Source organism: Bombus pascuorum, chromosome 2 (assembly GCF_905332965.1).
Source record: "Bombus pascuorum chromosome 2, iyBomPasc1.1, whole genome shotgun sequence".
In the NCBI taxonomy this organism is placed as follows: Eukaryota; Metazoa; Arthropoda; class Insecta; order Hymenoptera; family Apidae; genus Bombus; species Bombus pascuorum.
Window position 1 is genome coordinate 18839332 of NC_083489.1, and position 24736 is coordinate 18864067.

The following is a 24736-nucleotide window of genomic DNA, read 5'->3' on the forward strand; positions in this document are numbered from 1 at the left end:
CTTTGTTAATTTTCAATAACTTAGTATCAGAGGCTTTACCTCGCTACGATTTGCAATACCTCAATAAATGAATTGTTAGACTTATATTTAGTATGTGAATCTACAACGTTTAATGTATTTCTGTATGAACTTCAATCGAAAACGCTTCAGATTATGGCACAAATAACAAAGATTAACATTAGGTTTGAACTTCAACCCATTGCAATTTATTCTAGAAAGTAAAGAAGTAACTAAATATTACTGTTTAAACAAAGTGCAAATCTATTCCACCATTGTAACAAGATTGTTAGTTTTCTGATAAACATACCCTTTCTTTACATTTTATAAATGACATTGATTGAAAAATAATTCTTTGATTAATTATGGAACCAGTTATTAAAATTCGTATAAATTGTCTAAAACTTTCTTCTACTACTTATTCTTCCTTTTAATCTTGGTATCACAAGTTTTTATTTCTTGTATTATGATATATTTATATAATGTTTCTTTTAGGTATTTATTAATATTTTTTTATTTTATTATGAAATCAATTTAAAATCCAGAGAGGTATTTGCATTAAAAAGTAGCATGACAATTATCTGATCTGAAATTCGCGTTATTTTTACCACTGAATTTAATTAAATTCTGTTGAACAATAGCACACACTGTACGCACAAAAGATTGTCTAGAGCTAGACAACTGCTATTGTTTTATTTTTTGCATATATGATTTAATTCCATGAATGGTTTATTATTTAACTTGAAATATACAATAATTATTATTGAAGTTTCATATTAGTCACTTTTCCAAACACTATATAGCTTTAATAAGATTAAAATATATTTTCAATTTGATATCTTATTCATTTATAAAATGATACTTTCAATTAAATATTTATAGGATTATAATGTAATGTAGGAAATTAGAATAGATTTATTGAGTTATATTGCATTTAAACAATATTTGAAATGGAACAGTTTAATAAGATTTGCTTATACACATTATTTTGTTTTCAACAACTATAATATTAAATAATGACAATCCAAAAGAGATACATGAACTACATGACACAAGAGATCTTTGGCCTAACTTTGATTCATTGGATATTACCAAAAATAAAATGTAAAAGTCCTTACAACCAAAAAAATCAATTGCTGTAGATCCTTTGGATGTATTTCGATTCATAAATAGATATTAATATCAAGTATTGAAAGCATCATTTGTATGAAAATCTATTTCCATTAGGATGATGCTGTCAATATTGTTAACGATAAATATGGGTATATAATAATATTTCTATTATAGACTCATTGTGAAGGTAAAATGTTTTCTGAAACAAGGAAATATTATTGTGAGTTGATATATGTGATTGAGTAAATTACCAAGAGTTACATTATATATTGACCTATTGGTAATTTGTCATACTTCATTGCGATTGTTCTGGACAATAACGATTAATGATCGAATGAACGATATAACACCTAAGTTATTATTACCGTTTATTCTTTTAAAAGTTATTTTGTACATTTAGAGATAATGAAATGACTGACTGTTGTGTAGTATGGAGTCTATACTGTAGACTATACAAAAGTCATAAGTGCGTATATTATATGTTAATTATAAAATATACTACGAAATGTTAGTAATTAGCAGCAATTTTGTTCTATGTTAATACTAAAGAATATATGTACATTTATTAGTTATTATGTTGTAAGTATTAAGGCTCGATTGACGTCAACAACACAACATGCAACAATAATTGAAGAAAGAAAACTGTCACGGAATCGTCCGAAATACAAACGAAATTATTAAAAATATTCGCGATTAATAATCTAATACTCAATTATTATCTTTTGCCAGTGCCAAAAAAATGAAAGAGTATGTGTATGTATATGCATGTATATATATATATATATATATATATATATGTATATAAATACGTGTGCACAAGTAAAAGTATCAATGTTCCATTAATTATTGAGACTGGTGCGAGATAAATGAAAGAATGAAAAACTTTATTTGATATGTATTCTCTTAAATCAACAGTCTCCATCAATGTTTTATTATATCATTTGTATTCTTTAAGGAACTTTCCTTTAGTACATATAACTTTATGAAATATTTGCATATATGCTGCAATGCTGTGACTATTTTCTATAATTATTTGTCTCGATATATATGCAAAGAGTTTATAAATCAACATATTTTCAAGAACTAAGAACCTTATAGAGGTCAGTAATAATTTTTTAATTATTCATATTGCTGTTTTCTATCTCTTTCAATTTCCCAACTATGTCTTCTAACTTTTTACGTTGTACACTTTGCTTCATTCGTTTACTTTTATCTTGTGCATAACATTGAATATCCATTGTCTTTACATAATGTAGTACAGAATTCCTTTCCAACATAAGAATGAAAAAATAAGAAAATATAGCATTTAATTAAAAAAAGTATAGAAAAAGGAACGGAAGATAAGATTGTAGTAGAAGATATATATGATTAGAAAACTTACTCTTTATTCCTTGAAACTTGAAATGGGAACTAGAAGAAGATAAAATGAATAAAGCAATTAAATAAATAATTAGGGATATTTATATATTCGAATATATAGCATTCAATATTTAATTATATCTTACCTGCTGTGGAAGTCTTAATTGTTTCATGGTTGGATGTTTCCAACTGTTGTATTTCATCCAAGCATATGGAGTGTTATGTATATTTGATAATTTTGACTGTGTCATAGTATGTACTGCAAATTGTGGATTAACAATTAATGGTCCACGTTGTAATAATTGCTGCTCCTGATAGGAATGATTGGAATAATATGGATCATATTTTGTGAAATTTTCTACAGATGATATTGCCAAGGAATTTGCCACTGCCACTAAGAAATAATAAATATATACATACATATAATCTCATATGCTTATAAAAAATATTAAAAAGATTATAACAATTATAACAAACTCTTGGCTTTCTGAATATTGAGTAAAGTATCATAGTACTGTTTTTTAAATGTAACCAACTCTGTAATAGATGCAGTTTGTTGTAAAGTATTCAAGCTTTTTGATTTTGTTTGCTTCACTGCAGATCTGTGTATAAATAATTTTGTTAAATAAGTTTGTTGATCATGGAAGATATTAAATTTACACAACAACTATATGGTACTTGTATAGTAAATTTTCTATGTAGTCCTTTTTCTCACATTCTATTGTTTGTGTTTTACTAACTACAGCATTTAAGCTCTTATGAAGCATTTTTAACTGAGTTGGTTTTGGATAAATATGAAATGTTTCCAAGCATTTCTTTTCAATGAATTTTGTTGTATCCTCTAGTGTATTAATATTTTTAGAATTATTTGTGTTATTACTCGAAATATTTAATTGATTATTTTTTTCCAGGTTTCTTTGATCTACAAACTTGCAATGTTTGGATGTAGGAGGAACCATATACAAAGGTTTGGTCCTAGGCAATGTTGGAAATTCTGCATTATGAAAGAAGAAATGCTTTTAATATTTGTATACATTGAATTGAAATATGTTAATGATTGATGAATATAAAGAGTTTTATTACTGATTAAAGTCTCCTGTTCTACTCGTTTTAAAAAGTTCTGCAAGCTTGTTTTAAGTTTCTTATGTACCATTAAATTCTCTTCTTCTAATGCTTGTAGTGTCATCTTTTACAAGAATTGTTATAAATTATTTAAATAATTGCTATAAGTAAAAATTTCCTTTACCTGTATGTTTATTATTGTATCTTTTCTTTCTTCTTCACTATATACAACATCCATTTTATATATATCTTGTTGAATTGCTTGTTCATTCTTTAATTCTTGTTTAAAATGTTCTTGAACTTCCATGTTAAAAATTTTATTTTTGTTCAAATTACTATACTTTTTGAAGTTTTTATTTACATCACTATTATCTAAAATTTCACAATTTGTTTCTGATTCTACAAATCTATTATCATATGTTATTTTCAAATTGAAGATCTCATTCTTATTCTGTTTATTTGAAATTATGTCATTTTTATATAATTCTTTTAAACATGTAGTATCCTGTAATATCATTTTTACAATCTCTATTCCAGGATAGTTAAATTAACAATATTTTTAATAAATTAATTGTTACAAACCTGATGGAATGGATAAGGCACGTTAGCTATATTGCATTGATTCCAGTTATTGAATCTATCAATGGACAACTGGAAGTATTTATCATCCATTGATTTAAAAAATCTTTGTTGGTAACCAGATGCAGAATTTTGATAAAGATTAGTTTTATACAAAAGGTGAGGAGTATGGAACCATTTCAATGTTGACTGAAGTTTTAATGATTCTTCTTGTTCATTAGTATTTAATGAAAAATTTTGTTTGCTATTAACGTGAGATTTTATATATGGAATATTGTAGTTCAATGTATCATACATATAATTCACATGATTATGAATTGTTGAAATTTCATTAGGAGGAAAACCTTTGAACACATCAGGTACTGAAGATACAAATTTTTCATGTAATTCAAGATTTTGAGATGTGTCAAGTAAAATATTTTGGTTTAGATGAATTTCTGAGTCTTCATCTAATATTTCTGTATTAGATTCTTCAGTTGTCATGGTAATTCTAAAAGATAAATTTGTGATTAAATATTATAAAAAAATAATAAAAATTAATTTAATAAAAGTCATACTTTTGACACAATGACTTGTTATTAGGTGTTTTAATTAATTCAGTAATTTTGAATATTAGATTTCTTATTTTATCATTTGAGACACCTTTTGGTAACGGTACTATAGAAATTATTTGTTGTTGTAAATCGGTATCCAAATTTTCAGATAATATAAGTAAAGCTCTTAATACACGTTCATATGCAATTATACCATCATTAGGATGGTACATACTTAGCAATTGATTTATTGCTTTAATAATATTCGTGCCTTTTGAACTTTGCTGTAAAGCAGTCCATGGATAATTTTCAAATGTGGAAGTAATATTTATCATGGCATTCCTATTTTCTGTAATTGCTAAAACAAAGAATGAACCTTTTTCAGGTAGTTGTTTCACAAATCTTAATGGGTTTTCGGTTTATTTTATGCCATTGCTATTATAGGATTACATATAAAATATATTTATTACTACTGTTATAAATATTATTATTATACATCAAATAACATTGTTACTTACTATTAGAAGAGCTTTTTATCTCCATTTCGACATAAACGTCTTTCTATAAAGTGACAGCTTTCTTCAATATTAATACAATCAATTGGTAATTACCAAATAATGAAAACAGCTGCTTTGATATATTATTGTCGACAAATGAATAACACGTTTCTCGCAAGTTCGTTTGCAAGTCGATTGAAATCGGATTACAATTCGAAGCGGGAAGGTGTTCTGTTCTTATATTCAGTAAATGAAAAATGATACATGCTGAATTTCTGATTTATAGATAATAAAAATAAAAAGATAAAAAATAGAGTATAACAATGAACTAAAACAATGAAATGAATAAATATAAATGTATTTCTTGTAAAAGATAATGTTTAAGCAGAGTAATTAAAATATTTACAGAAATATAATGGCACAAGTATGAAGGAAATTACTTTCCCAAGTAGCATGAAGAAATTGTATTGGCTAATTATAAAACACAAGTGCACCTCCTGTATGCTATGGATTATTTTAATGAGAATATTATTCCTATGCTAATAAGCTTAAGAGCTTTGCAACTATTATTATTTGACTGCTGCTATAAAAGTGGTAACAACACAGAGTTCAATAAGTTGGTGTAAGATGATTCTCCCAAAAGATCTAGTACTTTTCTCTTATTTGATAGTATTAACTAGAGCATCTTTTAAAGGCCCTTCAGGAGCAGCATCATGGGCAAGCTATGCTTCAAAATCTGGTAATATAAAACACTTAATTTTTTAAAACATAATTTTAATAAAATGATGCTAAAATTAAAATTTTCGGGTAGAGGTTTTAATATTTCACATAAATGTACAAAGTATGTATGTATATATTTTATATACTCTTCCTTATATAAAAAATATTCTTCTAGCTTATGCAAGAGCTCTTGGACTACCAGTAACAGGAATGGACACCATAACAGTACCTTATATGCCGAAATCTTCCTCCTTCCCAAAATTTGTTGATCCTAAAATGATGATTTCGAAGAAGACAGATATGCTGAGCAACTTGTTTGGTGGCTTAGGACCTGCTTATCCTATGAGCTTCAAACCATTTATGCCATATACAGTAAGTCCATCTTTGTACAATACTGTTGACAAAACACCATTATTCAGTAAAAGTAATGTGGATGATGAAGCTGGCCAGTACAAACGTGGAATTTTTGGGCCTTTCGGTTCGAAACCTTTTGGTCCTATGGCTTCTAAGTTTGGGCCTATGCCTCCATTTTCAAGCTTAAATACTATACCTGATTATAGTATGAAGGATGAGATTTCCCGCAGAAAAAGAAGCATAGATGAGTCTACTGTAACAAAACTTCATTCGATTATGGGTAGTGGTAAGCCAGAAACAAAAGATTTGGGACCTTCACCTCCATATCCCACTCTTGCTCCAATTTCTGAAGAACCAGAAGAAGATATGAATGTACTGCTTAAAAAGATGGGAGGTCCAACAGCACCAAAACAATATTTACCAGGAGTGTTTGGACCTTTTGGACCTGTAGTGGATCCATCTATGTTTATAGAAAAGAAAACTACCTTTTTGGATAATTTGTTTAAAAATACTGTTACTTCTACTCCAGCACCAAGTCCGATCGAAGTTCCAACAACGAAAAGTACCATTGTACCACCTGACTTTTGGTTACCATCATCTGTAATCCCTAATCCAACAGAGTACAATGATAAAGTATCAGAGTTCCTGGATAAATTGTTTGACACTTTAAAACTGAATAAAACTGCACTAACTAGCGATGGCGATAGTGTAAATTTTAAAAACGATTTGGTGAGATCTATTATATCTGATGGAAGTCATGCACAAGTAAAAATAGCAAGATCCATTGAAGACCTCTCATCGATCAACGCCGCTAAAGATTCGATTGTTAGTAACATATTATCTGAATTGGGTGATTTAAAAAGCAACATGGTTGCAACAATGAATGATTTGATTTCTTATGAAAAGTCTGCAACATCACTATCATCAAAGAAACCATTTAAACCTTTTAGTCCTGGTCTATGGACAAAACCAACTATGGATGGAATGTTTTCTTTTCAGCAAAAGATGGGTGTTTTGAGTCAAGTATTTGATATGTTAACTGACTTACAGAAGAATATTACTTTGGCAGTCCAAAATATAACAAAAGCAAGAATGGCATCCACAGGTGCTCCCGGAGGAGCATTTAATGCCAATTATCCAATGACTAATGACATTCTTTCTTCTCCTAGTGGTTTGCCCACTAACATGAGTCTATTGGATGCTATTAAACATAAAATAGATACATTAGATTATGGAGTGCCTCTTGCATACAACCCGAGTTATAGTAAATTCGGGCTACAGATGGCTCGATCACTACCAAAAGGTCCTGGCTCAGTTTGGATTTCTTATCCTGAAGATGCAGGAGGTATAAAGCGCGAAATTGTCAGTAGTGCTGAATCTTTTCTGAATGAGGGAAGCAGTCAAAAACAACAAGCACGTTCAGTTAAGATGCAAATGCATCAGGGATATCAGAGTTTGCCAGCTGGTTCTATAGAGTCTGTACAGGCAGGTGGAGGATCTACATCTGAACACCAAGGTGGAAGAATCAAGTTATATGTAAGCATTTAAATCGAAACAAAAGTTTCAAATTAAATATCTTTTTGAATTTATATATTTGTATTCTATATTGTATATAATGAAAGTTGAATATGATAGTTAACAACAATTTGTATCATTGTAAAACAAATGATGGGTTGACAAGATATCTTATGCAACATCATAACTTCATTTGTTTCCAGATACAAATGCCTGTATTGCCTAATATGCAGGTGCCTGTCTTTCAAAATAATAATTACCAAAACTAGGTATGTGTAATTTGAATACTGTGAATATTGTGAACATGTTCGTCTGTCACAGGATCCCAGCGATTACGAGGACTATTATAAGTGGATCAACTGGATGGAATACCTGAGAAATGACAATAGAGGATACAGACATCACAATCATCATTAGATTACCGATCTAGCAGGAATATTTCTATCACTTGTAATTACAAACTCTCTATCTTTTAACGGATTATTTTTTTCGCATACTATATATAACGTGTACGTTTGATGATACCTTTCAATAAAGTATATTTTGCAAAATACATAGAGAACATAAAACCATGTACTGGGAAAGGCACAAGTTCAAAGAATTTTACTATTTTAAAATATATAAGAAGAGTTACCTTAAAGATATATAACTTTTTATTAAATTTACTATTATGTTTATAATATACGCTATATATACAATTTCGTATGCGGTAAATGAAACAAAAAATATACGGTTAACAGTGATAAACTTGAAATGGTGAAAAAAATACGTACATTGATCAAGCAATCATCTGCGCACATGGACGCAATCCTGCATCAAGTGCGTTGCTTTGTTTCTCTGTAATCAGCAATGCATTGCACGCAGGGTAGCGTTAGTGTGTTAGGAAGCACCAAAATTAATAACATGCCTTGGTCTTTGGAAAAACAAAAGAAAAGACATCTCATTCTCATGTCCTGAATGTTTGAGTTCAATTTTCCTATTTGGACTAATAGTTCATATATAACTACGCTTTTGCTATTTCTTATATAAAGTCATATAAAATTATGAAAACGGCAGTACTGGTAAGTGTCGACGTTGGACATCTAGCTTACTTCTTTTTGGTAGAAACTTCCAATTTTAATGATAGGAGTAACGAGTTATTGCACACTTTTCACTTAATATTACATTTCAAACTTTGATATTTTACTGCGTTGATTACATCTTATATCAAGAAAAATTTTATCATCTGCCTTTTGTCACTCTGGATATAAGATGTTCCATTTGCTGATCGATTCTGAATACCATATAAAAGGAGGCCAGTACACTGCTTAATGTTACCAATAATCCCAAGCCTTCAAATATTAACTTCGGCGCGAAGATCTTCCAAACCATTAAATGTCGACAGTGAATCGTCGTAGCAAGCATGCTACCAAATGTCTATATGAAGTTATAAAAACTTATCAATAAAAATAGTTTTTAAACTTCAAATTATTTCTTTAACAGTAATTATTTATTTAGTTTATACTTAGTTTATATTGTTAAAACATTAGCAGATCTAAAATATTAAAAATGTTGCTTACTCTGATTCCATGAAGTAATATATATTTTCCTGCGACTGAGAAAATTGCAGCATGAAATACAGAATCTTGTTCAAACAGATGCAGTTCTCCTCTTTTCATGTTGTCTTCCGAAAATTTTATTTTAGCTAACTTTGGAAATACAAGATAAAAAGTAAATGGTACAATAACTAATAGTGGTAATGTTGCACCTAGTATAATGTGTGATCCGAATGTGTTTATTCCTACAAATTATTACTTGTAGAAAGAAATTTAAAATTAACACAAACGAGATTATATATAGATACCTATTAAGATTGCTGGTAATAAATTTCCATAGAAATGTCCACCTGTTCCTACAAAAGCAGCATCCCAATGAATTGTAGGGAAAGTTGGTTGATGCCCAGTTCCATAGAAGAAATATTCTGCTATTAAGAACCAACACAATAGTATGGGAGTAGGTACTTCTACCAGTTCAGCTGTTTATAAAATTATAACATTAAGGATGAAATTTGTAAATTAAGTCATTTACATATTATCCATAGGTTAAAGTACTTACATATACTATTAGCATTCTTGTATCTTTCTATTGCTGATAAGCCCAAAACAGAGGTACAACATATAAACATTAAGAAAGTACTAGGTGATAATATATCCCCTAACAATAAAGAATATAACAACATAAGAAATATACTTAATGAGACAAATGTGGCACTATATGCGGTACCCAAGCCATAAACAACTGGCGTTTGATCTACATCTATATTTTTTCGATAAATTGACTCCTTTATTTTTTCAAATAATCGAGGTACTACATTTTCATCTTGGTATATGTTAATTAATTCCTTTTTCTTTGGTAGTAAAAATATACTGAGCGGACGGTAGTATAATATAAAGATTGCAAACAGAGTCAATGCATATACTATATTAGGCAATGTGCTTACTTGCCAAGACAGTGCAAATTTTACTTTTACAAATTTTGGTAACCTTTGAAGGACCCAATAACAACTCATACAAACACCTATCACAACAGGACAGTATTGTCCTACTAAAACACTAGGAGAGAAACCAGAAAGGTTTCCACAATTTTGCAACCATAGTCTTATTATCGTAATATGTAATGCAAGTATAATTAATGTGATGGCAAGTAAAATACGTTCTAAATTTTCCGATGTTATAGAACTTGTTTTACCAAATATAAACATAGAACATGTAGGTTGTTGTTGCTCCTCTCTACAACGCCAGAAGTAATAAGATAATCTTATGGAAATACATGCTATTAAGCTACTGGCTATTATAATTATCTTCAACTTTGATTTTGTTTGTTGTTTTAAAAATGGCTTTGTTTTTCTTTCTGGATTTTCACTAGCATCTTTTTTCGTTAGATTAAACATGATAAGCCAAAGAAGAGTAACAATTAAAAAAGATAATACATTATTTTCTTCAACAATATAGCTGTTAGAAAAGAGACTGCATATTGTTAAAAAAAGTACTAATCTTGTAATATAGATCAATTTCTTTATTTTTCTATAATCATACCAATTCAATGAAATAACATCCCAATTTTTAGTAATTAATATTACTAATAATATTATAGATACTGTACCAGTGGCAAACAATGTAGTGTTTATGAATTCTTCTAAAATATCAAAGAAAAACAAAAGGTACATTATTAATGCAGTAATTAAATTTGCTAAAATAGAACATTGTAGAAATGAAGACTCAAATATCTTATACATACGACTTTCTGGAATACCCGTTATAAATAGATAAAAGAAAAACAAAGCACAAAACATCAAAAGTAGGCCTTTTGACATTAGACTAGAATCAAATTGAACCCAAACTTCAGAACATGTATCTTTGAGCAATTTAAAGTAGTTCCGACTATTTACAATAAAAGAGTCAAATTCTTCAATAGTATCAATACTCTTAATTTGGTTAAATAGATAGTTATACATATTTTCCAAATTTTGAAGCTGTTCTTTAGAAAATAAGTAAGTATCTTCAGAATATACACTTATATATTTTTTTGTCTGTGCAATATTTCTCCACACTGAATGCAACAAATACCATAACTCATCTTTTAATTTCCCATTTCTTGATGAACTTGGAATTGAATCAAGTATAACAGATCCCAAGTTTGAAAATGGTATAGGTGTCCCAAGAATAGATGCCAATGTTGGAACAAGATCGATTTGGTTCACATTATTGTTAGATGAATCATATTTTATCAAAGGAACCATAGAATAAACGAACATGGCAGCCTCAATTTCATTCCTGCTATCACCACCATGATCACCACTTTCTGTCATTCCATGATCACCAACAACGAAAAGTACTGTATCCTCTTCTAAGGACTCGATAATATCTCTTATAAGACTATTTGTATCATTTAACTTTCTAGCCATCTCAGGATGATTAGCACCGTGTTTATGTCCGCAATGATCAATTCCAAGAACATGTGCTATCAGGAGAGACCAATCTTTCTTCTTCATCTCGAAAAATATACGGTATCTAACATCTTTATCAACACTGTCCAGATCCCAAACATTAAAAGATGGTGATGGAAACTGACGTTTAAATTTGCCAGGAAATAAATTAGTCCATGTATCATCACCCATAAAAACTATACCTTCGGCAGTGCTTTGATCTACAATATTATCTTCGTTGATGCTTTCGGAAGCAAAATTAGATCCAATGTCAATGAAGGTTGGCAACGATCCTGTGGTAAGACCTTTTAATCGTTGCATAGTTGTTGTCGGAGGATCTGCTATGAACTTATACAAGCGTGAATTCATAGGTTGATTTTGCAACAATTCGTGAATTATCGGTAACTTATTGCGATAATAAGATGAAGTAGAATTATTATCGTTATACCAATATGCAAAATCATATTTTAAAGCATCTACGACTAATAATACAACACGTGACCTTCTTTTGAGACATGTGGTTGCAGCGGCATCGGGATTCTGAAGAAGTTGCTTAACGTTACAACCAGAATCCGTGCAATCTTTACATTCAGCTCGTTCCGGTCTTGCAACGCGATTGAGCAAAAAGCCGCTTGTGAAAACCAACAAACCAGCTGCCATCAAATACGACATCCATCCTTGAAATATCAAATAATTCCATAGCTTGCTCATTTTTCCGTCGATCCGTTATTTGCTTACGTTCTTCGAGAAAAATTCGATACTAGAGAAATTCCAACATAATCTTAACCTATTTCTCGATGTAAATTTGTTCTTTACCATTGTCACATTGTTGTCACAATAACTAGTGAACATTTGTTTAGAAGAAATGTTGGATAAAGAATATTAAACGCATGAAACGGTAAGTCGACGAGCCATATTTTTAGAAAAAATATGTAAACTATAACATATTGATAAAACGAGTTGAAATATGTAACTTCGTGCTTATATGGCGCTAAATTTCAAGTATGCTATTGTGGCGCGACTATAACACGATTTGTAAACACTTTACTTCGAAGATCTGTTCTTATGCAATGCTGATAAAACAGTATTGTATCGTGGTATGATAAAATTATTGTTTAGCTTCTCAACAAATTTTTCGAAGCCAATATTGCATTCAAATTTAATCAGTTGTTGTTAGATTTGTATTGTTCGTGAATCAAAATTTTATTAAATGTGCGATTTCCGAAACAATAAAATACATATGAAGCAAATGAAAACAACAAATTAAATTTTATTATACATATAATTTTGTATTTGTTATTGTTAATAATCTGTTAATAATATTATATTACCACTTGAATATACTTTTTATTAACAATAGAAATATTATATTATTTAATAATAGTAATTTCTTACATTTCTCATTATTTTCTACTGTTTTACTAAAATTTGGTATTTATGATTGTAACCGCAACTAACGTAATTTTATTCTATACTAGATTTATAACACTGAATGAGGGTTCTACATATACAGTTAACCAGTCTAAAATAAGTCACACAAGTCATTATATGCATATCGAATTCTTATCATTGAAGATATTCAAATTTGGTTATATTCACATTATATGACAATATCATGAAAAATTTCAGTTAAAGTTATGAACAAATGGATCAAATTCTTCAGTGCTATAAATCTAATCGCTTTGGCAAATCAAATAGTTGGAAATAATCTTCTTAATATTGGAGATTCGAATTGTGACAAGAGTTTCGAACGATTATTTAAATGGAGGTCTGTTACGTACGGCTTTCAAGAGGCTAAAGTCGTGAACAAACCGATTTTTCTACTCATTCATAAAATGCAATGCCCTTCTTGTCAAAAATTAAAACAGAAATTTTCTAACTCCGTACGATTGATGGATCTTAGCGATCGGTATGTATCGAAATATGTACATATGTGTATGAACATAAATATACATCATTACTGAAGCCTGTGCTAGAACCATGGCTGGGACTGATTAATATTAAGTTTATTACCATTAGATGACGCTACTGTGGCGTCAAATATTTTTTCACAACTAATCATAATCTTTCGTCGACCATTAATTAATATGAATTTTATTGGATCATTCCATAAGAAATGCGACTTTTTTAGTTAAGTTTGGAACAATGAAACTTATTATTATCGAAGTTTTATAAAAAAAATTAAAATAGAAAACTTAATAGGGAAAAATAAACAATTGTAAAAAATATAGGAAAATTTATCATTGGTCAATTGCCACAACTAATTTTTTATTTTTATCTAGCATATGAAAACTAACGACCGCATTTCATATAAAATGACACTTCATAGTATAATATTTATTATATATTATTATATATTAGTATAGTTTATTTAAGTATATATTATTTAAGTAGTTTATTTAATTATATTTTTAATGAATTGCAGATTTGTGATGATAAAAGCGGAAATGGGATATGATGCAGCTTTAGATGATGACAAATTTCAACCAGATGGGAAGTATGTGCCTAGAATATTGTTCTTCACATCTAACGGTGACTTTATCGAAGAGGCATATAACAATCATGCAGACGCGGATAAGGAATATAAATTTTTTTACAAGAATCCTTCGGAAATTATAAATACCATGCTGTTGGTTTTGAAAAATTATTCTAAAGAGCCATTGCGAGTAATATTTCAATATGAGGAATTGTTGCATCTAGAAACTTGTGATATGGAAGATGATATTCTTGTTCCGACTCTCTTACATTAATAATGTAACAGTAACCTTTGAAACATGTATGATATGGAGCTATATATAATTTATTAGGTTTATAACAATCTTAACTTATAATAGGAAACATTAGATAATTTTTTTCTTACTAAAAATACTAAAAAAAGTGATATAATTTAATTTAATTTTGTACTTATAGATAATATTGGAATTGAGAAGAAAGAAAAATGAAGGTTTTCTTTTCCATTTACATTTCTCACTTTTCCTTTTTATTACTGAAAAAAACGAATTAAATAGTAAGGAAAGGTGTAATTAAACTGATAAGAGGAATGTTTTTTAAAGAACGCAGGTAGATAATAATAAATACGATACATATATTTATATATTACATTTATTTCTCCAACTACAGAAATTTTCTTTTAGAGAACATTACAAGTGAGTCAAATTAATTTAATTTGACTAAATTAAATTAAAAATCATTATTCTAATTCAATCTTTTATAAATATAAAAAATAAATAAATGAATTTATACAGATTCTCAAAATAAGGAAACAATTAAAAGAAAGAAGACAAACAACAAAAATAGATATCGTGAAACTATTTTCTGAATGGATTAATATGTAACCAATCTGAATGCGAGCCTGCAGCAGGCGTAACCTTTTCAACACTGTTCCCAATGTTTGAGTCTGCGCCCATACATTAAACACCCATGCACATCAACCTATCACCAGCTCGTACCAGCAACCCTAACGGCGCTTGCGTTTGCAACTGTTTCCATATCGTGTAATGCTACCGTATTGGTCGACACTGTTTCACTAAGGGTTGCTAACCACGCCCATTTCACCCTCTAGAAACATAGTGCGTTGATACATGCGTTTATCGTGCACGTGACTTTCTTAAAAACAACTGGTTTTTATTTCAATTATATTAGGTATAAATTATATTATGTATTATGTATTATGTAACAAGTGTGAAAAATAACTTCAAGAACATAACTTATACATTATATAATTTTTGTTTGCAATAGATCGATTGGCAGGAGATTTCCGGAGAAATTGCGTACTAAGTAGATATGTATATCTTAGAAACTATAACAAATTGGAGCGATATTTCAGTTTGCAAAGATTTGACACAATTATGACATTTTTTGGAGTGCCTGCGCTAATATTATAATACGGTTTGCATAAAGTTTGGTAATTTTGTTAGTGAGATTAGTTAGAAATTTTATTACTGAGAAATGCAAGAAAGTTGAAAATAAAACAATCTTGTCTTTCTGTTTGAATCAAAATTACTCAAAGATATCTGGGTTATAAATGACCACAATAATGTACATTAAAATATCTAATATTAAAATGTACATATATTTGACTTTTATTCAATATTGTATACTTCATCATTAATCATTTTCATTGTATTAAATATAACGCGCTAAACAAGATAAAATACCTAAGATGTAAGTTTCTACTTTACTGCAACAATACCAGTTGAGGATTAAAATTAAAGATCCAATATCAAGTGCAACTCGGGGATCGTAAAGGGTCCAAAGTATCCACATTACCATTATTCCCATGACCAACGTCTATTGGAAACAGACGTTAGATGTACTCGCGGTTGCACGAGCGCGATTCCTGGGACAGAGAAACGGCACGCATATGGGTTATGTATGGATCTCGGTGTGTTCTGTGTTTGAAGGGTTGCAGATAATATATAGCCCGTTTCGGCGGAGAGAGCTTTTTAGCTTTGACCGTTTCATCCGGCGTCGGTCGGCCCCGTGTGCTATTGCGCCCCGTAATATCGACGATGCCTATATCCACGGTCCGTCACGTTTATTTTTTTTCTTCTCTTTCCCTTTCACCATCCTCTTCTTTCCTTTGGGACGGGCGACAGACCTCGGATTCGTTTGCAGTCCTGTGGCCCCAGGTTTCTCGCTCTCTCTGCGGTCGGGGTTTTAAAAAATGAGCCAGGACATTATTTTTACGCGACCCTCCGCCTCCGCCTCCTCCTCCTCCCTTCCGGTTCAGCCGTGATTCGAGTGACCGGGGTCCAGTCCTCGTCGTCGTCGTTTCCGCCGGCGCAGCTTGCAATGTGCCGCATCAGCGAATGTGCAAAAATTCAAGGGAGAGAAATAGAGGTGGCGTTAGGGGAGGATTCGAGGCTGGTGAAGGGTGGGGAAACGAGGAAAACCGTTTCCGCGAAAGATGAAAATGGGAGAAAGTGAGAGAGAGAGAAGAGGGGGAGGAGAAAAAGTTGCGGCGAGGTGTGAAAGTGAGAGAAAAAGGGGAAGAGTGGTGGAGGGAGCGAGAGAGAGGGAAGGAAAAAGATTATATATCTCTCGTCTCTCACGTCCGTCCGTTCGTACAGTCGTTTTCAGGGTATGGATGTGGCCTCGCGGATATATCGGCGCCGTGGAAGCCATTTTCAATTCAATCTGTTAAAAGCACGTCAAAAAGTCATACGGTATTTCACCGGCGCGGTAGATCGCGGCGAGACCGCAGGCTTCATCCGGCGACGGTGCCGCGGTGAATGCCACCCGTGCCCTATGGATCTGTCGAAATATATGCCTCTGCATATGCCGCTCTCCATCCGACACCGTTCTCTCTATATATATTTACTATTTTCCTATCTTTAATACAAACACCAACCATGGTTCTATGAATGCTGAGGGTATATGTTCTTATTGATTCTTGGTCTCTCTAGATATTCTCTTGTCTTTGTCTTTAATGTTAAGCTTTTGTCGTTTAAACGTTGCTACTTTTTATCGTATCGGTCATTAATGTATTCCTTGTGTTACTTTTTTTTTAGTAGGAATTAAGAATTTTAGATTCTTTCGTTATTACAATTTAAGACTTCCTGGTGTAAAGTTTAAATAGAAATTGTGTCGTGACATCTCATTAGCAAAATGATGCAGGTTTAATATCTACTAACGCGTGTTTGTCAACTCTTCAGTAGGTAGGTTTTCATTTAGATTATGTCCAAACCTTGTCTTCCTCATATTTTTTAAATCCTCCTATGTGTGTTCATCCTATAAGTAAAAAGTTATATCAGAGGTATTGCAAGATAGATTGTGACTCTAAAAGCCATGTATTGATAATTATTTGAGTGATTTAAATTGCTTGAAATTTTTAAAGGTGAAAAAAATGTTTATAAAAACATAGAATCCTTTCTTTTACCTAACACAGATATAGTGTTACAATTGAAATAATACGATTTGTTTGTTTGTTGATGGCTTCCTCGTTGACAGATCGCAGAGAATTCACCCACGCAAGTATCGGAGATTAAGATCAACCTGGTTTTGTACCTGTTCTTCTTTACTCGTTTGACATAGCGACCTATGGTCTAATCTCTCTTATCCGATCAGAAACGATTTGATCAGCTGTTTCTTTGGTGTTGTTGATCTGTGTGATGTTGGCAAACACTGCAACTCGATACAGACGCGATTTTGATCTTAATCTCCTGTTTTCCCCAGTGTAAACAGACGGAGGGAGCAGTGGGTAGTGTATAAAATACGTTCTTACTCGTGATACCTGCTACCACCGATAAATCAGTTACATCTGGAAACATTCTAAGATCCTAGGGTAAGAATCGTGGGAGAATCCTCAAAGGAGCTGTTATTCTTGATCTAGATGCCTGAGAGAATACTTTATATACTGTATTTTTTGATCTCTTTTTCATTCTTTGTTGCCATAATTTTAAATATGTTTCAATCTATATTTGTTCATACGGGGAGTAAGGGGAAAACGTTAGCGATTTTAACATTATAATATAAAAAGTTTTCATATAAATTCAGCGTTTTCTTCCATCATACTTCATACAGAAAGCAATATTAGATTTAAAAAATATGTATATCGGAGGTAAATAATAAATCACAATGAAATGATATAAAACACATAGAATACTAGATTCTCTCTATTATCGAAAGATTCAAGGTATCAATAAAGTTTCTTAAAATGTTTCAATAATAAATTTCGATTGAACAAATAAGATTCTTGAAATTCGATAAATTATTAAATATTTGTTAATTATCTACATTTAAATATGGTTGAATATCGAGTGCCTGCATTTAATATTCGCGAGGGAAATTAATCAATACTTAGGATGTTTTTATTAGGCTGCAATTTGTAATAATTCGGGGATGCAGAAAATCGTGTACTCGGCTTATAATTGCATGGATCGCGTAAACGGGAGTGCACGAGGAGGGGTTGGCTGATACTTTAAAAGCAGGTGTGCATTACCATAGCTATTGGTTTATTGATTTATCCATCGGCGCGTACGTACGCTTTGAGTGGCTGATATGCCAGAGTAAAAAATGGTCCGTGTTGGTGTAGATCGACGGCATCGACGAATACCGTTTCGCGTTGCGGGCTTTTAATGTTGCTCAAACCATCATTGCGTTCTCACTAATGATGCACGAGCGTGGATTAATCGGTTCGTAACCGCGCTGAAACGTGCCATTCACTGGAGAGCGCACGGTCAAACGCATTACTTTCGTTTTACCAATTTTCTATTCTGCCAACAATCCAACGATGACGTATACTTGAAAATAAATGTATGTTTATGTCTTTACGCTATTTATCATTATGTCACTGTTCTACATGCAACACGATATACTACGCGTTGATATATTTATTAAAAAAAGAAAAAAATATAACACATAGACCTTAAATATAGATATTAAATATTAGTTTATAAAGTAACTAGATATGTATATCTATTGCGCTTACTAGTTTATACGTACGTATTGTAAACTACTTCTTCTAAATAATTTATAATTATCATAACATAATATCTTTGTAACGAGCTGCCACAAATAAGTAAAATTTTAGGTTGCATTGCATCTCCTTTTCTTGCTATGTATTTCTGGACCGTATGCATATAATGGCGATACGATGAAAGTTACATTGTTTACTTTTAGGTTAGAATTACTTGTATATATTATAAAAACTTACCTTATGAGAACAGTATACTTACTTACAATTAGTATAGTTAGAATATAAAGAATGTGTTTATGGTATTTATCTATGTTTCGCGGTTTTCGTGTAACACGTAGTGCTATTTGCATACTTTTAAAAGAACTAGAAAAAAGTGATACGAAAAAGAAAATACCAGAAGAATTCTAAATAGCTTCTAATGATATGTAATGTGAATTTAAATATTGTATGTACCTATTACATGTAATATGACACGAGCAGCCATAAGTACGAATAATCATTATTGAAATGCAAATACCGGTTTCTTCGAAACTACACCGATATAGTTACTTTCGTTCGCATGACTAAGTCAAAAGAGTAATAGTGCCATTGTGCGCGTTACGCGAGCCGAACGTGCATTGTTGTACGCAACGCCTGTAGACAGGCAGAAGTAGAGGTTAGGTAAGCAGAGAGATATACAGGATCTAAATCGCAGAATGCTTAATACATAGAATGCTTTTATTCGGTTCTCATTGCGAGGTAAATAACATCTGTACATTAGATCACTATAAAATCGGTCGCCATTCGTGAACGACAATAGGGCTTCCCCCCATTGAAACCTCATTGTAGAATATGATTCAAGAAAGGCTCGTCGCTATGACGTTGTGTGCCCGTGTGGTTTACAGAGAGTGGAACTCGATGGATCTGAAAAAGAAAGAAACGGAGAAGAAAAGCAAAAAAGGAAAGAGAAACAGGCGAAAAGAGATGGACTAACCGCGAGCGATCGTGACTGAGCGAATCGAGGTAAAAAAGAAAAAAGAGAAAGATAAAGATTTAAAAAAAGAACGAAGTGGAGGAATAAGGAAAAAAGGAGAAAAATAAAAAAAAGAAAGAGAAAGGATATATTCCTTCCACGAAAGGGACGAAGAAGGCGCGCACGGTTAAAAACAGTCCCGACGAAACAAAAGGCGGAGCATAGAGAGAAACGTCTGAGCATCGCTCGCATTGTATTTTACGTTGGAACGGGTTTTAAATAAAAGAGTAATGTGTTTGTCCGTTTTGCCTCCACCAGCACGATAGAAAATACACACGTCTGATACGCGCTTCTGTACGCATAGTTTATCGAGGGTGAGTAGGTAGGTGGGTACGTGGTTAGGTATGTCCCCCTTTCACCCCGAGCCAGATATAAACTCTTAACATCTTGGTGGAACAGCGTGTTCGGCCAATCGGGTAGATGCGCGGGCGTGGCCGTGCCTAAGCGCGGCTTTGCGTTTGGCCGAAGCCCCGGGGTGGAACACTGTGGCACAGTGTTTTATTTCGCGCAACTGTGGAGGGGCTGTTAGTTTCTGCCCTATCCCTCCCTGCTAAATTCCTTCTCTCTTTCCCCTCTCGCTCTTTCTTTCTTCTTTTGCCTATTCATCTCTCTCCTAAACGTTCCACTTCGCTTTAACGTCGGTCTCTTTCGTGCTCATTCGTTTCTTTTCGTATTACTGTATTCCCACCCGGACGGTACCCCTCTCCTCTTCACTTTTCCACCTTCTTCCACGTTTTTCCTCTACACTTTCCGTTTCTATCTCTATCCATCTTTTCTCTCTTTCCCTCGTCTCGTTCTTCTCTGCCCTCTTGACTGCTTCCTGGTCCCCTCGCGACATTCTAAAAGTCCCCTCCCACCCCTCGATATTCCCTACTCCCCTCCTCCGCGTGAGCGCGCCCCCCACCTCCTTATTCGTCCGCCTTCAGCTCCCTCTTTGCTGCTGACACCATCACCGCCACCGCTTCTCTGTCTCTCCACGCTACCTGAATCGACTCTCCCGGGATGCTGCAATTGTTGACAATGCCCAGAGAGTGAGAGAGAGTGCTGCGAGAGGAGTCGGGGCGATTCCGCATTTCGTACCCCGACACCCGTACGAGCGGTGGTGCCGCCGCTCTTCTCTGCCGGCGAACTTTCGGAAGTGTAGGCGCGTGCGCGTGCTATTAGAGCTATCTCTCTTCGCCTAACTGGTATACCATTTCCTCCGTCTTTCTTCCTTCTTTCACTCTATTATATCCATCTCCCTCTTTCTCGTCCTCTCGTTCCTCGTTTCGCTGTACGGTGCCGGTTCGAGAGTTTCTACCGAACAGCGTTAAATGTGATTTCTTCGGTTGAAGTAAGAAGAGCCCGTGTACCGCTTAACGCTGTGGGCCTCCTTTATCGACCAATGATTCAGTGTGGCCACTGACGCGGCCAAATATACGAGGTATACATATACAGTGTGCATATCTTGGAAACGATAAAATATATGTACTGATAGAAATATCGGTTACGTGAGTTAATAAATCGGTTATGAGAAATACTCGGTAGTGAACGATTTTACGCGACGGGTGTTAGAATGGGAGCGACGCGTGTCAGTGCGAACTGGGCTTTATGCTCGGCCCAAAACGATTGTCCTCGGTGATCGAGCCTATTCTATTGTGAGTTTAATGACGATGCCTACTGATCCGTGATCCTTGTTGATTTTATCGCTCTTTCGTACAGTGGTCATTCACTGGTTTTGTTTTTTTTTGTTTTTTACGTTTTTCATTGATCACGTTGATTCGATTGTTGTTCATTATATATTGAAACAATGTCGTTACCGCGGGGTGTCGGTCTTGGTGTCGACGTTGGTCAATTGATGCAACACCAGCAACAACAGCAACAACATCACGTGCTACCAGCCGCGTTCTTCCTTCGTGCCAGTGCCGAGAGATATCAAAGGACACCGAAGTGTGCGAGATGCCGTAATCACGGCGTTGTTTCCGCGTTGAAGGGTCACAAACGGTATTGTCGTTGGCGGGACTGCGTGTGTGCTAAATGTACACTGATCGCTGAGAGACAACGGGTTATGGCTGCCCAGGTAAACTGTTGTTATAAAATCTTTGTCAAACAAGACGAATTATCGTTCGATTTCGATAATATATGTGAGAGTAATAGATTGTTTGGATAACATAATGATTTGTAAGAACTGTTCAAATAGTGATGTACTAAGTTTGATCAATGAGAAGAGTTTGTATAGTGGTACATATCTAGAAGCTCTAAAGAATGTGAGGTTAAATAAAACGTCGTGATACGGTTATCCTTGATTGTCAAGAAGTAATAATTTTCTTTCAAAAGATATCCTTCACTAATAAACAGAATAAATAAACGCAATTATATATACTTTTTAATGGTTTGTTGTTAAATGGTCAAATATTTATTTCGAACATCATTGTTCTTTAGACAGATATTGTAATTACTTTATTTAGAATTTTACAATATAATCATATTTTAAATTCTATGCAGTTTATGCAAGTTATATGAAATGCAACATAATCATTATCTTATTAGTTGAAATTATATTTAGATGTTTTACGATTAAAATCTTTTTTTTAAAGATTAGCTATACTTGGATGCTTTAAGGACGATTGAATTTAAAAATGTTACCAGGCGTCGCTAGTAGAAAATACATAGTGACATAGTAATGATTCGATAATGTGTTAAAATAAATAGATAAAATTGTTATTGTAATAATTAAAAAATATGTACATATATGTGTACTTAGGTTAACTAAATCTTAATTCATTAGTGGAAACTAAGAAGTACCTGTAGCAATTGCGGTAGAAGTGTTAAAAGGGCGGCTTTTCATTTTACATCGTGTAAAACAATCAAGGAAGCGTGAACTAATTCAATTGGGATCAGCACGAGGGTCTTTCGAAACATGTGATACTCTTCTCTTACTGTTTTACATGCTTTTGAACACGAATAGAAAATTAAACACTTGTACCATTATTGGAACTCTAGAAATAATGATACTCTTAATCCTAGTCTTTAAAGTACGGGCGTCTCATTATATTTCTTCAAAGAGTCACGAATAATGTTTTGAATACGTAGTTTGATCACTTTGATCCTCGTTGGATCGTAACATTAAACCCACTCGAGGCCCTGAATTGAGGATCCTTATACCCTCTTATACAGGTTAGGTTATTTTAATACTCATATCGCTGCTTTTGTAACTAGATTAAGATGGTCAGTATTGTAATAGGGAAGCTAAAAATGATAAGAACATCAACTGATTTCTCTATCTCTACCATTAAACTAATATTACTAGTGTTTTATAAGTCAAGTTACCAGTGTTAATAAATTTTAGTGCATTAGAATAGTACAGTGTTTCAAGCAAATCTCTAAACTAAAAGTCAACTGATCTACCCTCCATTAAATGTACGATTATAAATCATACATAAAAATGGTTATAGTAGAAATTTCCATCCTTCAATTTATAACTTGACAAACTCGCTTTATTGTGTAGAAAGGTGCAAATAACTTTTTCCTTTATTTTTTTGATATGTGATAACCAAAACTAACTAGGATTTATAAACCATACAATTCCATTAAAAACTCAAAAATAGCCATTTGAACCAATGAAAACTAAAATTCTCCTATTTCACCCACAAGGAATATCCATCTCAGTTCTACACTCAAGAATGAGCATCCATAATTCAACTTAATCCTCAATTGATGTCATCAGATCATATAAGAACTACAATAGTCCACATTAATTTATTCAATTTTAAATTACTATATTTTAATTCGTATTTCTTACTTGAGCGTTCTGACGTATGATCCAATGGTCATTACTTGAAGGTTAAAGAAAAAGAAATCAAAACGTACTTTTTCCTACCACATTCAATTCCTGAACTGACAAAGAAACAATTCGCAGGTCGCGTTACGGAGGCAGCAGGCGCAGGAGGAAAGCGAAGCTCGTGAGTTGGGCCTGCAATTGCAGTACAATGCGGGCAGCTGCACTACAGCACCCGTGTTGCCTGGCGCAGCGAGTGCTACCACTCCAGCTGGCAGTCCGCCCCCGCACCCGGCCCATGTAGCGAGTCCTGCCGGCCTGGCAATTCCGGCGGCTGCGGCTGCTGCGGCGGCGGCCGCCGCTGCGCATATCCAAACGCAACTCCAACACCAACAGCCCGATTGCGGTCTCCTACAGCGGAAAAGACTCCCCCAAGACGAGTATCGGCAGCCCAAGGTCGAGAAACAAGAGTCGATCGGCGGTGGAATTGGCGGTGAGTGAAATTTTAGTTTATAATTGCAATTACCGATATTGTACTCGAAATATGCAACGTTTTCTGTTATACATATACATATGTACAATATATCTTCTTACAATATACCAATATATCTATCTATAGAAAATGGTGACATTAAAGAATCAATTTAGTGAGTCAGCTTGCGAGCGAGTTCAATTTTACTTAGAATTGCGGAATGTCGTGAATGAAGGATGTAAGGTTTCTTGTGATGCACAATTTAATATTGGCGATATTTAGGAATCAATTGTTAGTAATATTATTAACGAGTGGAATTTTACCTCGGAATTATTGCTGTTGGAAAGATATGTTAATTACGTTGAGTATGTTGAAGCTACAA

The 24736-nt window shown here is 33.0% G+C and overlaps 4 protein-coding genes and 1 pseudogene across 14 annotated transcripts in view; 3 read left to right on the forward strand and 2 right to left on the reverse strand.

Moving 5' to 3' along the window:
* Positions 1-1973: 1973 nt before the first annotated feature.
* Positions 1974-5581, reverse strand: LOC132916850 (uncharacterized; annotated as a pseudogene).
* A 166-nt stretch (positions 5582-5747) lies between these two features.
* LOC132916848 (uncharacterized) lies at positions 5748-8282 on the forward strand. Of its 3 annotated transcripts, none has more exons than XM_060977222.1 (4): positions 5748-5879; positions 6036-7750; positions 7933-7962; positions 8051-8282. In XM_060977222.1, exons 1-4 carry the CDS (start codon positions 5768-5770, stop codon positions 8144-8146), a joined length of 1953 nt encoding a protein of 650 aa, XP_060833205.1. In that variant the 5' UTR covers positions 5748-5767; the 3' UTR covers positions 8147-8282. The 3 variants fall into 3 exon arrangements, with proteins under 3 accessions (XP_060833205.1, XP_060833208.1, XP_060833207.1); XM_060977225.1 differs by having other exon boundaries at positions 7933-7998; positions 8051-8154; XM_060977224.1 differs by lacking the exon at positions 7933-7962.
* Positions 8283-8643: 361 nt separating this feature from the next.
* On the reverse strand, positions 8644-12690 carry LOC132916847 (GPI ethanolamine phosphate transferase 3). Of its 3 annotated transcripts, XM_060977220.1 has the most exons (5): positions 12510-12690; positions 9824-12434; positions 9573-9743; positions 9289-9509; positions 8644-9145 (listed from the first exon to the last, which is right to left on the reverse strand). In XM_060977220.1, exons 2-5 carry the CDS (start codon positions 12402-12404, stop codon positions 8951-8953), a joined length of 3168 nt encoding a protein of 1055 aa, XP_060833203.1. In that variant the 5' UTR covers positions 12405-12434; positions 12510-12690; the 3' UTR covers positions 8644-8950. The 3 variants fall into 3 exon arrangements, with proteins under 3 accessions (XP_060833203.1, XP_060833204.1, XP_060833202.1); XM_060977221.1 differs by having other exon boundaries at positions 9289-9323; positions 9824-12690; XM_060977219.1 differs by having other exon boundaries at positions 9824-12690.
* Positions 12691-13067: 377 nt separating this feature from the next.
* On the forward strand, positions 13068-14484 carry LOC132916366 (thioredoxin domain-containing protein 12-like). Its single transcript, XM_060976282.1, has 2 exons — positions 13068-13602; positions 14119-14484. The coding sequence occupies exons 1-2, from the start codon at positions 13331-13333 to the stop codon at positions 14441-14443; spliced, it is 597 nt and encodes a 198-aa protein (XP_060832265.1). The 5' UTR covers positions 13068-13330; the 3' UTR covers positions 14444-14484.
* A 4918-nt stretch (positions 14485-19402) lies between these two features.
* The window catches only part of LOC132916851 (doublesex- and mab-3-related transcription factor A2), a 32845-nt gene continuing 27511 nt past the window's right edge, over positions 19403-24736 (forward strand). For 6 of the 7 annotated variants that reach the window (XM_060977232.1, XM_060977230.1, XM_060977229.1 and 3 more), the window contains exons 1-2: positions 19776-22184; positions 24024-24375. In XM_060977232.1, the coding sequence (XP_060833215.1) occupies positions 21915-22184; positions 24024-24375 (622 nt within the window). In that variant the 5' untranslated portion in view covers positions 19776-21914. The other variant, XM_060977234.1, reaches the window with a different exon arrangement.

Excerpts from the sequence above, each read along its gene's own strand:
- LOC132916848 (XM_060977222.1), top strand. The coding sequence starts at position 5,768 with ATGATTCTCCCAAAAGATCTAGTACTTTTCTCTTATTTGATAGTATTA. Across the intron at positions 5,880-6,035 it reads AAGCTATGCTTCAAAATCTG|CTTATGCAAGAGCTCTTGGA; the intron begins GTAATATAAAAC and ends ATATTCTTCTAG. Across the intron at positions 7,963-8,050 it reads CTGTATTGCCTAATATGCAG|GATCCCAGCGATTACGAGGA; the intron begins GTGCCTGTCTTT and ends CGTCTGTCACAG.
- LOC132916847 (XM_060977220.1), bottom strand. The coding sequence starts at position 12,404 with ATGAGCAAGCTATGGAATTATTTGATATTTCAAGGATGGATGTCGTAT. Across the intron at positions 9,744-9,823 it reads CAAGAATGCTAATAGTATAT|CTGAACTGGTAGAAGTACCT; the intron begins GTAAGTACTTTA and ends TTTTATAAACAG. Across the intron at positions 9,510-9,572 it reads ATTACCAGCAATCTTAATAG|GAATAAACACATTCGGATCA; the intron begins GTATCTATATAT and ends AATAATTTGTAG.
- LOC132916366 (XM_060976282.1), top strand. The coding sequence starts at position 13,331 with ATGAACAAATGGATCAAATTCTTCAGTGCTATAAATCTAATCGCTTTG. Across the intron at positions 13,603-14,118 it reads TTGATGGATCTTAGCGATCG|ATTTGTGATGATAAAAGCGG; the intron begins GTATGTATCGAA and ends AATGAATTGCAG.